We start from the raw sequence: 14,313 nt of genomic DNA, 5'->3' as shown, positions 1-14,313 counted from the left end.
TTTCTCTTCAGATCGTATAAATCTTTCACCTTTCCTTACCCTGCTGATACTAGTGTTGGACATTCTTTGGCTGCTCTGATGATCTATTGTCAACTTGACAGGATCACTAGGAGGCAAGCCTCTGGTTATGTCTGTGAGGGGTTTTTCTAGACTGCTATTTGAGGCGCAACACCATTCTATAGTCTGGGGTCTCAAACTGAACAAAAAGGAGAAAATGAGCTGGGCAATAGCACTCATCTGTTGGCTTCTTCACTCCAGAAACCATGTGACCACTGCCTCAGCCTCCTACCCACACACCTTCACCCCACGACAGGCTGCACTCTCCTCCTGGGAGCTCAGACAAGCCCTTGCAGGCATTTGTCACAGGAATGAAAGAAGTGAAGGAACCTAACGTAGACGAGAAGGTCATTCCAAGACTTTCAATTCCATCTGCTGATGTGGAGTCCTTATTCTGTATCCTCCATACCGGACTAACGATGATAGTTTTGTAGTGAGTTTTGGGAAGTGTGTGTTTTCCAGTGTTGTTCTTTTTGAGACTGTTTTGGCTATTCTCGGCTCCAATAACTCAGATAGGGTTTTCAACATATGCAAAGATGTCAGTAGGATTTCATTAGGGACTATACTGAATCTGTAGATCAAACAGAGACTACTGACATGGAAGAGCCTCCTGACTTACAAAGTTCAGGTGCCTTTCCATTTACTCAGAGCTCCATCAATGTCTTCCAACCATGGTGCCTGGTATTCAAAATGCAGGCTCTGAGTCTCTCTTGATGAGGTCATGCCTAAGTACTTTATTCTTTTTGATGCGATTTTAACAGCCTACGTTACTACTACTTTTTATCTTGCTGAAATCAAGATTTACCTTACAATCAAGAGTATGTTAGCATTACATCATAGTTCAATTGGAAGCAAGCTTTAAAATCTTGCCGGACACAAATGTTACTTACAATCAATGGCTTCATAGAGTCAATATAGTCTGACACTAATGTTGTCTTTGGAACATCAAGGCAGAGGTAAGCAATGGGCAGCAGGGACATCAGTGCAAACTCAGAACAGAGGCTGGAACGAGAGCTGGAAACGCCAGGGTCATCTAAGTGTGACATTCAGAGCCACAAAGTGAATGAGACTCTTTCAAGGATGAAAAGCTCAGGCGGAGACAAGAGGCCTGGGTGCCAGTCTCAGAAAACCTCAAGCAGACATTGTGCAGGTAACGAGGGGCAGCAGAGGAACACTTCTCAACTGACTGCTGTCATTTTCAGGACTGCCAACTCCAGGGAAAGCGCCCCAGAGACAGGAACCTCTGTGCTTTTGTTTTGGGTCGCTGGTGGTGGTGGAGCTCAGGCTGTCCTTGAACTCACTCCAGAGCCTCTCAAATGTGTGGCTATCCTCCTGCCTCATTCTCTGGGGTCCTGGGATTATGGGTGTGAGCTTCCACGCCCAGCCTGGACCATGTCTCTTTTGTTTTCTAATAAACCCTGTTACTACACTATTAATTTAGGTATCAAGTTAACCACCGGAGACAAACTGAAAAAGTCCTTCAGATAATCTCTCTGTGGAGCATTCCTATGCTGGTCACTCACCAATTCCTTCACCCCAGGAATCTCAACGTGCATACAAACAGATCAATAAACCTCTTCCATCCCCAGAGAAGCATTTTCATTTCACTGTGGATTTGGATAGAAACTCAGCAAGTTCTTACTGCATAGTATCTTAAAAGAAATTGTCTATAAGCAGAAAAAGAAGAATATTACCAGAAGCACTGTAGTTTTTAAAATTAAAACTAGGAATGTGCAGAAATCCTAAGGCGTTCACATCTAGTTTGCTGTCACATTCCTGTAACGGAAGCAAGACACCAGGTGGTAGCACAGCAAAGGTACCGCCTTTCACCAACTGTCGCTGCGCGCGCGCACACACACACACACACACACACACACACACACACACACACACACACACACACGCTCAATCTTCTCCATGCAGCCTTTCTCCTTTGAATTTCAAATGCCCTAAGCACCACACAATTACCATCATACCACATTCTCTAGGCAATGGCGCTTAAAAAAGGGCATGAATGAGGCGCCTTCAAAGATAAAAAACATAGAGGAGGCCAGAGGGCCTGGGTGGCAGTCTCAGAAAACCCCAAGCAGACATTGTGCAGATAAAGAGGAGGCAGCAGAGGGCACATTTCCAGGTTTATTGCCATAAACTCTGATGCCACAGGGAACATCTGTAAACATCTTCAAACATTTTTTTCTCCCCAATTTACAGCCCTGGTTGTCCTGGAACTCGATTTGTGGACCAGGCTGGCCTGGAGCTCAGAGAGATTGGCCTGCCTCTGCCTGTTTCTCCAGGGCTGGGATTAAAGGCATGGGCCACTACACCAGCTTCTTCAAACATTTTTAGTTACCACAACTGAAAATGGGGTACTGATGGCATCAGGCAGGGATGTCACTGAACACCTAGCAATTCCCAAGACACACCTGGACTATCAAAATACTGTCTGAGATGGAGTACTCTATCTACAGCTTTTATCAAATTCTCAAATGAGATATGAGTAAAAAAAAACTCAGGGAACATTAGCTTTTATGAGTATTTCCCCTAGGTCATGGGGAAAGAGCAACATGCCAAGTCTACTTCACAACAGAAGTCACCAGACCCACCCCATTTGTGTCCCACAGATTCCGTGGTCCCTTTTACTGTCCATTGTCATTCACTGCTAGACAAACAGTTCTTTGTATTTCCCATCTCTAGATCCTTCAAGTGTCTTATTCCACAAGACATACTAATATAATTATAAATGTGACAGCTATTAACTATTAAATAACTATTAAGCTATTGATGTTATAGCTTCATGACATGCCACTTTCAAACCCCATTCTCCTTAGGCACATTCTGTTCAATATACATTTTTTTCAATATGCTTTTTTCAGCACATTGTTAGTCACTGGCAAACAGTAATAAACATGAGCTTACAGCCTACCATCAGCAATAGTAACAAAACTTAAAACATGTAACTAAATTTTAGCAAAGGCATGTGAGTGTAAAGTCGAATGAATCGCAGATAAGCACATTCCAATCACTGCCCAGTGGCATTGCACCACATGAAGTATGGAGCAAGCTGTCTTCTGACTAACCAATCTGTGACAAAGCCATCATAGCCCAGGTAAATTACACTATTCTCATATTAACTAATATTCCCTGGGCACAGCCAGGCCAACTTGAGATTCAGGCCAGGCGTGGTGACAGTCATGTAGTTCCTGAAGCCGGGAGGATCAGAGTTCTATCTAGGACAGTCTGGACTACACCGTGACTTCTTTAAAGGCCACAAACGCAGTATACCTATCGAGATCTAACTGGAAACAGGTATGTTGGAGGTAGGATAACGGATGCAGACATTCACAACGCCATTCCGAAGTATCGGTAAACAGTCTCATTGTTAGAATTGCAATCGCTCTTAACCAAGTATTTGCAATTTAGTACGTTGTCCAAATCTAGTGATGGCGGGAAGTGACCTTCTCCCTTTTCCCAAATATTAGCAATCCAGTAGCCAACCTACACAGGCCAAGCGGGCCCGGTGGTAATTAACCGGATTATCAGGCTCAGGTCTCCAACTAAGTCCCGGGTAGGTCAAAATACCCTGAGCACGGAACCGGTGAGAGAACAATGGCCGCAAGCCTGACAAGGGGTCACGGCCGAGCGGCGGCCACGCGGGGCCCCTGGCGTCTCCCACGCCGGCCCCGCTAGCGCCTCAGCGGGCGCCCGGCCGGCCAGGGAAGCACGAAGGCAGCGGCGGCGGCGCGAGGCCCGGTGAGCAGGCGACCGGGCGAGGGGCTAGCGAGCCACCCGGCCGACCGCGGCCCGCGGGCCCGAGGTCACGCACGACGGCGAAAGGACCAAGCGCGGAGGCGGGAGTCGGGCGACGGCCTTGCAGTTCCCGTCCTCGGCCCCGCCCCTCCGCGCTTATGTAACAGGGGAGAGCGGCCATTGGCCTGCACGACCGGAAGGGCGCGGGCATACGGGAGGGGCGGGGCGAAGCCGCCGCAGGAAGACGAGGGGCGGGGCCGCGCGGGCGGGCAGGAGGCGCTGAGGCCACTGGGAGTGCAGCGCGGCGTGCGCGGGCACGAGCGACGGGCCTGCCTCGGGCTCAGGCGCGGCGGGCGCGCGCTGCGGCGGGTGTGCGATCGCGGGCTGTTGTGCTCCCGGTTGTGCTCGGTCCCTCCTCGGCGGGTGGCGGAGGCCCCAAGTGGTGCGGGGCGCGTCCCTTCCTTCCCTGCTCGTCCTGCCCAGCTCCTCTCGTGCTGCGCGGTCTCTCGGACGCCAGACCGGCCCGGCCCGGGTGAGCGGCGCCGCAGGACGCGGGAGCCGGGGTGGGAGGCACGCGGCGGCGGGAGGCCCGGGCGGGCGGCGGACTCTCTGCGGAGTAGGCGCGGGGCTGCGGGCCGCCGAGGCCTCGGGCGGGCCGGGCTGCAGCTGCGGGGTGGAGTCTGCCCACGATCGGGTGTTCAAAGCCGGCGTCGGGCTGTGGAGCCGACCTGGGCCTCTTCCTCTGGCTGGTTGCAGAGTACGAGCCCATTTCCTGGCTACCCAGCCTCAGAGTAAGTTGTTTCGCTTTAAGAGGCCCCTCATGCCGGGCTTTACTTGTTGCCTCCTTCTCAAGCGCCTTGGTTTTCCAAGAATTCTTCCTGGTTCTTAGCTCATTTGCAGTCTCCAGGGAAAACTAAAGTTTCATTAAAAATCAGCGGGTAACTGTTTGCAAACGATTTATTGCCTTTCAATTTGTCGCACTTAATCAGGGGGCAGTTTATACATAAGATTTTGTCGAAAACTCGATGGCCTGGTTAAGATCAGATCGTAAGTTGAGCTGTCCGAAAGCAGGTGGTTGGTGCGTTCGCACTTACTTCTGCTTTCAGAAAGGAAATCCGTGCCAGTTTGCTGTCAGAAGTTAGGGGCCTGCGGCACGCAGCTAGCCTGTTAGAGCCTAGTGTTACGTTGTGTCTTCAGAAAGAAGGAACGGTCGCCACCTTTTACTAAAGCCCGTGCCTTTTTGTTACCGTTGTTAGGTGGTAATGAAAATGGGTTAAATCTTAGGTGTTCTGTCTTGTTTTAGGAGAAGCCCCAAATTCAAAAGTTAAAAATAGTTTTTACTCATCTGATGACATTGTTTTTAGAGTACAGTACATGAAAAGGTTATCAAAATAACTTTTAACTTCTAGATTGCATGGAAAGTTCTGGAATTAATGATGTGCTGTTTTGTAATTTAAAAGAGCAAACATAAAATCCTTAAGGACTATCCACCAAAGTAATGTCTTCACATATGTAACCATATTGTCTGGAAAAGTTAAGAAGTGTGAGACAACCAGAATGTTTTAGCAAGGGTGTGATACTAAGACAGTGTTGGTGTACATAGATTTAAGACCCACCATCGCCGTGTACTTTTAAATATGCCATTGGGCCTAATGTCACATTCCTTTAGTCCTAGCACTCAGGAGGTAGAGGCAGATAGATGGAGTTCGAGGCCAGCCTGGTCTACGTACTGAGTTGCAGGACTACTGGAGCTACAAAGTGAAACCCTGTCTCAAAAAAAAACCCAAAACAACCCCCCTCCCCAACTATGCCATTGGACTTAGAATTGATAAGGAATTGGTTTAAAACACAAAAATGAAGCATAATCTTTAAGACACAGAGCTGATATTTGCCATGGATGGGAATGGAGTTCTTATGTTAAGCTAGCGTATTAAACATTCTTGTAGTTGGTGAAAGACTGAACAGGCTTTATAGGAAAGCATTAATTCTCCTGCCCACTTGATCAGACTTTCAGTTCATTGTGTAATACCAGTGGGAATGTGTCCAGTAAGTGTATATTTGTTCAGTTTCCATTGGGGTAGGGAGGTGGGAGGAGAGCGCTTGACTGTAACACGTTTGACCTTATATCCGGTAGCTAATGAGGGTTCCAGTCAGAAAAGTCCAGCCCTCTTCTAGTAAGGTTCCTTGGATGTTCATGTCTTTTAGTGATTTCAAAGTTTAAAATGTAATTACAGTGCTCTTCAGAATGACATAGGATCTAATTGTAATATGCTTCCGAAGCACTAGTTTTGTAGATCCTGTGTGAACAGGTTTAATTTGTGCCGTCTAACCAGAAGTCTGCCTTTAACAGGACTCTTTTAAGTGACAGTTGTTTTAACGCAGCAAAGAGTAGAAAGAAATTTTCAGCTTTGTAAAAGGTACCCTTCTACCAGGGGACTCATTTATCTCTATAATTTATGTGGCTGGGCCAGCAAAGAGGCTGAGCAGATGAAGGTGCTTGCTCTCAAGCCTGAGGGTCTGAATTGGATCTCCAGAACCCACACAGTGGATAGAATGGATTCCAGAAGTTGTCCACTGACTCCACAAATGATCCATGTCCAGCCCCTGTGTTTCTACATGTACACAAAGAAGTGTAATTATTTTTGTTTCCATGCAGGAAAGAAGAACTCTTAGAGAAAACTCAGGATAGTTTAATAGGTCTAAGTACCGAAAGGAACACTTGCAGTGTGCACATGATCTCTTAGAGGATTAGCTGGCAGCACTTATTTTCAAAAGTTGTACATTTGTAAGTCACAGTGGTAGATGCTAGGACGGAGAGCACCTTTACCATTTCCTTTATAATCAGATAATAAGAAAGGAAGACTAAACTTTGGAGCATTATATCGGTAAAGTGAAAAAAAAATTTAGGAATGCATACAGCTCAATAAACTTAGGAGTCTTTGGGGGGGGATGGCATATGGTCTTGCTTTGTAGGTCAGGTTGGCCAGAGCATGAGGCCTTCCTCCCTCTGCTTCCCAATTGCTGAGATGGGGGCTTTGTGCTTCATTCCCAGCTCTGTTCATTGAATTTTAAAAAACAAATACACATACCTTATGATCATTACCTGGTTTAAGCACCCTATGAATGCCTCTCCTGTCATCTTCCAGTCATTACTCCATAAATAGCAAAGTGACCTCTTTAACTCTGACTTTGCCTGTTTTGAACTTTGTACATGGTTTCTTTGTATCTGCCTTCTTTCCTTGACATTGAGATACAAACTTGTAGAAATAGTTTCTGTTTATTTTTTGAGGCAGGGCCTCATTTTGTAGCCCTGGCTGGCCTGGAACTCTATGTAGACCAGGCTAACCCCAGACTCACAAGGGATCTGCCTGCCTGCTTCTGCCCTGAGTGCTGGGCTTAAAGACATGTGCCACCACGCCTGGCTAGAAATGATTATTTCTGAATGGTGCCTGGCATTCCTCTGTGTGCTATCTATTTTTACAACTGATTGATTTTTGAACTATCTCTCGTTTTATTTTATTTTATGTGTGTGTGTGTGTGTGTGTATTGGTTTTTTTCGAGACAGGGTTTTTCTGTGTAGCTTTGGGCCTTTCCTGAAATTCGCTTTGGAGACCAGGCTGGCATCAAACTCACAGAGATCCGCCTGCCTCTGCCTCCCGAGTGCTGGGATTAAAGGAGTGTGCCACCATCGCATGACCTATCTCTCATTTTAGAGCAAGCATTATGAACATCTTTGTATACACCTTGGTGTACATACATTTGATTCTATTGAATGTGTGTCGAGAGGGATGCCAGGTCATAGTGTACACAACTACCAACCAGATTAACACAATGGCTTTATACTTATTTGTAATCCAGCAGCATTATATGTGAGTTTGAAATTCCATTCATGTCATGTGCTATAAACATCTCTATAAAATTTAAGTAGTCAGGACTAGAAAGTTGGCTCAGCAGTTGAGCACTGGTTGCTCTTGTAGAGGAGCCAGGTTCAATTCCCAGCACCCACATGGCAGCTCATTACTGCCTGTAACTCCAGGTTCACGGAATCTGACACCTTCACACAGACATACATATAGGAAAAACACAATTGTACATGAAATAAATAATTTAAAAAAATTTAAGTAGTCAACTCTGAGACTGTTACTAAATTACTAAAAGAAAACCACTAGAAACTTAGGAAAGCTTGAATTGCTCTGTGTTAGAATGAAGAAACCAGTCTGATACCTAGTCTTTTGTTTTTAGATATGGCTCGTGGACAGCAGAAGATTCAGTCTCAGCAGAAGAATGCCAAAAAGCAGGCTGGACAAAAGAAGAAACAAGGACATGATCAAAAGGCTGCTGCCAAAGCTGCCTTGATATACACCTGCACAGTCTGTAGGGTGAGCACCCCAGACAACACTCTCCTCCTTAATACACACCTGCACAGTCTGTAGGGTGAGCACCCCAGACAACACTCTCCTCCTTAATGCACACCTGCACTGTCTGTAGGGTGAGCACCCCAGACAACACTCTCCTCCTTAATACACACCTGCACTGTCTGTAGGGTGAGCACCCCACACAACACTCTCCTCCTTAATGCACACCTGCACTGTCTGTAGGGTGAGCACCCCACACAACACTCTCCTCCTTAATGCACACCTGCACTGTCTGTAGGGTGAGCACCCCAGACAACACTCTCCTCCTTAATGCACACATGCACTGTCTGTAGGGTGAGCACCCCAGACAACACTCTCCTCCTTAATGCACACCTGCACTGTCTGTAGGGTGAGCACCCCAGACAGCACTCTCCTCCTTAATGCACACCTGCACTGTCTGTAGGGTGAGCACCCCAGACAGCACTCTCCTCCTTAATACACACCTGCACAGTCTGTAGGGTGAGCACCCCAGACAGCACTCTCCTCCTTAATACACACCTGCACTGTCTGTAGGGTGAGCACCCCACACAACACTCTCCTCCTTAATGCACACCTGCACTGTCTGTAGGGTGAGCACCCCAGACAACACTCTCCTCCTTAATGCACACCTGCACTGTCTGTAGGGTGAGCACCCCACACAACACTCTCCTCCTTAATGCACACCTGCACTGTCTGTAGGGTGAGCACCCCAGACAACACTCTCCTCCTTAATGCACACCTGCACTGTCTGTAGGGTGAGCACCCCACACAACACTCTCCTCCTTAATACACACCTGCACAGTCTGTAGGGTGAGCACCCCAGACAACACTCTCCTCCTTAATGCACACCTGCACTGTCTGTAGGGTGAGCACCCCAGACAACACTCTCCTCCTTAATGTACACCTGCACAGTCTGTAGGGTGAGCACCCCAGACAACACTCTCCTCCTTAATGCACACCTGCACTGTCTGTAGGGTGAGCACCCCAGACAACACTCTCCTCCTTAATGCACACCTGCACTGTCTGTAGGGTGAGCACCCCAGACAACACTCTCCTCCTTAATACACACCTGCACAGTCTGTAGGGTGAGCACCCCAGACAACACTCTCCTCCTTAATGCACACCTGCACAATCTGTAGGGTGAGCACCCCAGACAACACTCTCCTCCTTAATACACACCTGCACAGTCTGTAGGGTGAGCACCCCAGACAACACTCTCCTCCTTAATGCACACCTGCACTGTCTGTAGGGTGAGCACCCCAGACAACACTCTCCTCCTTAATGCACACCTGCACAGTCTGTAGGGTGAGCACCCCACACAACACTCTCCTCCTTAATACACACCTGCACTGTCTGTAGGGTGAGCACCCCACACAACACTCTCCTCCTTAATGTACACCTGCACAGTCTGTAGGGTGAGCACCCCAGACAACACTCTCCTCCTTAATACACACCTGCACTGTCTGTAGGGTGAGCACCCCAGACAACACTCTCCTCCTTAATGCACACCTGCACAGTCTGTAGGGTGAGCACCCCAGACAACACTCTCCTCCTTCATACACACCTGCACTGTCTGTAGGGTGAGCACCCCAGACAGTGCTCTCCTGTAGGCAGTTCTTTTCTTTTTTGGTTTTTCAAGACAGGGTCTCTGTGTAGCTTTGGAGCCTGTCCTGGACTAGCTCTGTAGCCCAGGCTGGCCTCGAACTCACAGAGATCCACCTGCCTCTGCCTCCCGAGTGCTGGGATTACAGGCGTGCGCCACCACCGCCTGGCTCTGTAGGCAGTTCTTAACCCTGTAAATATGTGTAGGTTAAGTATCCCCCCCCACACACACACCAAAACAAATGGTTATTTGAACTAGTAGATTTGAGAGACTGCAGAGATCTCAGGACTCCCTCTGCAGTCACACATTCAAGAAGCATTTTTGTGTGGTTTCTGTGGCCGTGCATGTTTCTCTAAGTGCTAGCCAGGATAAAACAAAGTTCTGCCCTTGTGTAGATAAAGGTACATTCATAGAGCTTATAATATAACTTTGTTATAGCTTATAGAGCTTAGAACTTTGGATGCTGTAAAAAAGTCCCAACTGCCTTCTTATGTGGATAAGGCTAAACTTCACGTGGTGCTAGTGAGTGCAATGCTGGTGATACAGTTGTCTTTTCCCTCCAGCTCCAGCAGGCCCACAGTTTGGGTGCATACACTGCATGTGGACTAGTCACACTGAGGGCTCTGAGGAGAATTAACGTGTTTAAAGAATTGTGGAGTGCTTGCCGCTCATATTTAATCCACACACAAATTGCGTAATTGGTGCGGGTATCCAGAGTAAGAGCGAGGACCTGAGTCTTGGCAGTCTAGCTGTAAAGTCTAGCTGTCTGTCTGTGTAAGTTCACTGCCCTCGAGGTTAATGAAGTGTCAGAGGGAAAAATAACATAGTCGGGGGTCTGGTGTTCAGACACAGTGTTTTTAAGCCCTGTACTTGACTAGGATTGGTGGTGTAGATGGGAAGGGATCTTGATAAGACATGATTGTTAGACTGAAGTTAATCACCTGTTGAAGTCTTTACAAATAGAAGTTCCTAACTACATGAAGCTTCTCGTTGAGAGGGGGAATCTGACAGTGTCATGCTCATGTTGAACCTTGGGAACTGTGATGAAATTGAATGGCTTCTGATTTGTTTTTGACGGAGGCAAGGAGAAATTAAGTTTCATTCGTTAGTAAGAAAGACATAACTTGACCTATAAAGGTGTATTTTGTCGGATGTGTGTGTGCATGAACTGGTGTAATGTGCAGGTGCACATGTGTGCAGACACATGTGGGAGCATCCGTGTACTGCCGCTCCCCGCTTGACCATTTTAAATAGGGGGCTCCCTGAACCCACAGCTCACCATTTGGCTAGGTTATAACATGTGTGCCATGCCTGGCCATTAGATAGGTACCAAATCCAGATCCTCCTATGTAGCAGGCACTGTACATGCTGAACCGTCTCTCCAGCCCCTAAAAAATACACTTTAAAATCTTAAAAACTATATTTATGTAGTAGAGCGTGTTGGATGATAGATAAATGAAGTACTTGCCAAGGGAAGTCCTTACTTCGCTCTGTTACACGAGACCAGGAGAACCAGAGCTGGGCTGAAACAGGTCTCAGGCAGTCTGTTAGTCTCTGCTTGGGAAAGGAGCGAGATAGTGGATGCTGAAGATTACTGCCCAGGTTCTGTGGGGATTCAGATTACGTGCTCAGTGAGTAGATGCCTTCTGTTTGCTGCAGATGACAAAATCCTCCGTTACGTTCTGTCCTCTTCATATGGAAAGTGTTAGGAGTTTCTTCTAGAAAGTTGTAGACACTTTCTCATATGCTGGTCACAAGTAGGAATTTACAAGCATTTGGCAGTAATTGTCTAGCACAGCAAGTTCAGAGTTTGAACAGGTTACATGTATTTCTTTCTTTCCTACATAAAGTCTGGTTCTTCTCTTTTGTCCACTTTCCAATTAGACACAGATGCCAGACCCCAAGACCTTCAAGCAGCACTTTGAGAGCAAGCACCCTAAGACTCCACTTCCTCCAGAACTGGCTGATGTCCAGGCGTAAAGTTTACAGGTAGCGACTGCTCTTTCTACTGGTTTGTCCGTTCTGGTTAGAATTCTAGGAGCCAAAGCACATCTCCTCAGGTATGGAGTGGATCTGCCTCGAGCAGAGACATGCACCTTTATTCTTAGTGTTTAACCTTTGTACCAGAGCTTGATAATAGAATTTAGCACGAATGGTAACATATTCTAGTAGAGCACCTCACGATTGGTGACAGCCCTCTTCCCTGGAACCTTCCTTGTTCATGCCTTTGAAACACTAGGGTTTACAGCTATAGCCAGAACAGAGGTGAGTGATTCTGGCCAACCTTGAGCCAGGAATGAAAGGCTTGTCAGCTGTAAGAAAAGAGTCATTTCAAAGGAACAGGGGTCTTCTCCCAAGTTCAGAGCAATTTACTGAGTACGTCTTTACGTTTCTTTTACTTATTTATAGTGCTAAGCAGAGCTTCTCTGTGTTAAAATACAGAGTAAAAAACTCTGTGGAAAGTCCTTTAAAGTGACCAGTTTACACTTCATGTGTGGTTGGGTTTCTTGCCCTCCAGGGTAGTGGTTCATATGCACGTAGTTGAGAGTTATTTCTGTCTTTACTATCCAGTTGACAAATCCACCACTCTGACACTTGATAGTCTTTCCTTTTAGATACTTGAAATGCTTGCCAGTTATTATATTTACTGAGGCTTTGCCTTTTTCTCGCAGGTGAATTCATGACACCGTTGACTCTTCTACTGTCTCAGACCTTAGGTAACAAACCTGCAGCTGCTTTTTTAAACAAACTGTTGATCAGCAAAATAAAGGGGCTACAGAAACACTCTTGGTTATGCTGTTCCCTCTGGGCTTCATGCAAAGACAATTCTGTGTAAATGTACAGTTGACTCGGATTTGGAAATCTGAAAAATCAGTCCATTCTTGTTATAAAATTTTTTTACAATTGTAATTATATTGATGTTCATATTGTGTAAAATAACTCATTTAATAAAGTAGTGCTTTGATTTTACAACATCACAAGAGAAATGGTTCTAGAAATTCTGTTCTAACTTCTTATTATTTGCCTTATTATAGAAATGAGTTGATCAGCTAGTGTTGCAAGAGCAATCCTCTCCCTTTCTCAGCTCAGTGGCAGGTTTGTTAAACTAGAGCAGACTCATTCATGAAATTGTGCACGTGATTTGATTGGCAGCTGATACAGGTTAAAGAATGGCTGATCTGCTGCTTCCGTGTGTTTGCAGTTCCCTGTCATTCCCACTTCTGATCATTTCCTGTTTGAAGTTGGCTCCACTCGCCAGCTAGGAGTGCATTGTAGGTATTATAACAGGTTCAATTCATAATTGGTAGGCTCGCCAGTGAGCCCTTCTGAGTGACTGTGTTCCAAAGTATACGCCAGAAGGAAATGGCCTGTTTGGACAAAGTATGATGGAACAAGCGTGAACTGTTAGGACCTATGTCTTACAGTGGGTATTTTGCAAACTGTTACAGTTCTTTAATTTGAGAATGAACCATAATTTTTGAGAGAGATTTTAAAAGTTATTTAGCTAATTTTATGAATGGATTTTTGCATTTAACAGAAAAATTGGAATGATTTGTGCCAGGTTCATTCTTTGTCTTTTAAGTAAAACCTAACTTTAGGAACTTAGTGCTGGCTCCTAAAGTCAGACTGTCCAGGTTGACTTCCACCTAAAGCAGCAAAATGTAAAAGATGGGCCAGTGCTCACATTTGTTTAGTTTGAAAAGGCAGATTTTGCTGGTTAAGGAAGACTGGTTCTGGTGTTCTAGTTTTCTCTTGTTGGCTGGTGGTCATGTAAATGTAATCATTCAGTTTAAAAACTGATGTAATCGGAAGGCCATTAAGACTGCCGAGAGCTCTGTGACCTGTGGCTGACAGATGAATCCTCTCCTGCTGCTGTAGCAGTTGGTGGCAGCGTAGCACACTCTGGCCACCTGGCTCGTGGCGCTGAGCTTGAAGGAAGGTATCTCAAGGAAGAGCCTCAGTGCCGTCCCAGCCTCCCCAAGTCCAGTGGTTCTGTTCCTCTGTTAATCTGCCTTCAGACTTGGGTCCATTGTGTCCTGAAGGATTGCTGACTAGAGTTAGAGCTTCCCCGTTTCCTGTGCTCCCACAGACATGCAGTCAGGTGACAGGTTAGTGCTTTCTACAGATGGGCGTTTCTTTTCAGGAACAACTGACTATTCAGAGCCCGTTCGCAAGTTTCAGTTCAATTCTTTCCATTTGTTTCAGTCTGTAATTCAGAATAAACCCTTTCGATCTTGTATTTACCTGTTTGTAAGCAGCTAAAGGCACCATATCTCTGTATCTCAGTGATAGGGAATGGTTGATGGATCTTCATTCTTAGCATGGGGATTGTCAGCATGGTCCTCTTTTGTGTTTCAGTTAAATTTGCTGTAAGGAGAAAATGACAACTTAAACCTTTTTGTAACTTAATTTGGAGATTCTTTAACAGATAGATTTGTTTAAAAACTGTTACGGTGTCTTCAAAGGTGATCTGAAATAGCGAGAAGGAATTGATCTGTTTGTATTCTGTAT

At 46.1% G+C, this 14,313-nt stretch overlaps 1 protein-coding gene across 1 annotated transcript; it reads left to right on the top strand.

The window, feature by feature from the left end:
- The first annotated feature begins 4,083 nt into the window (after nucleotides 1-4,083).
- On the top strand, nucleotides 4,084-12,776 carry Znf706 (zinc finger protein 706). Its single transcript, XM_036208854.1, has 4 exons — nucleotides 4,084-4,336; nucleotides 8,047-8,183; nucleotides 11,686-11,790; nucleotides 12,474-12,776. Exons 2-3 carry the CDS (start codon nucleotides 8,049-8,051, stop codon nucleotides 11,779-11,781), a joined length of 231 nt encoding a protein of 76 aa, XP_036064747.1. The 5' UTR covers nucleotides 4,084-4,336; nucleotides 8,047-8,048; the 3' UTR covers nucleotides 11,782-11,790; nucleotides 12,474-12,776.
- The last annotated feature ends 1,537 nt before the right edge of the window (nucleotides 12,777-14,313 follow it).

This window comes from Onychomys torridus, chromosome 16 (assembly GCF_903995425.1).
Source record: "Onychomys torridus chromosome 16, mOncTor1.1, whole genome shotgun sequence".
NCBI lineage: Eukaryota > Metazoa > Chordata > Mammalia > Rodentia > Cricetidae > Onychomys > Onychomys torridus.
This window is presented reverse-complemented; position numbering and strand designations above follow the sequence as displayed.

Bases quoted from the DNA above. Each gene is read 5' to 3' on its own strand.
- Znf706 (XM_036208854.1), top strand. From the start codon at position 8,049: ATGGCTCGTGGACAGCAGAAGATTCAGTCTCAGCAGAAGAATGCCAAA. The intron at 8,184-11,685 runs GTGAGCACCCCA...CTTTCCAATTAG, and splicing joins ACACCTGCACAGTCTGTAGG to ACACAGATGCCAGACCCCAA.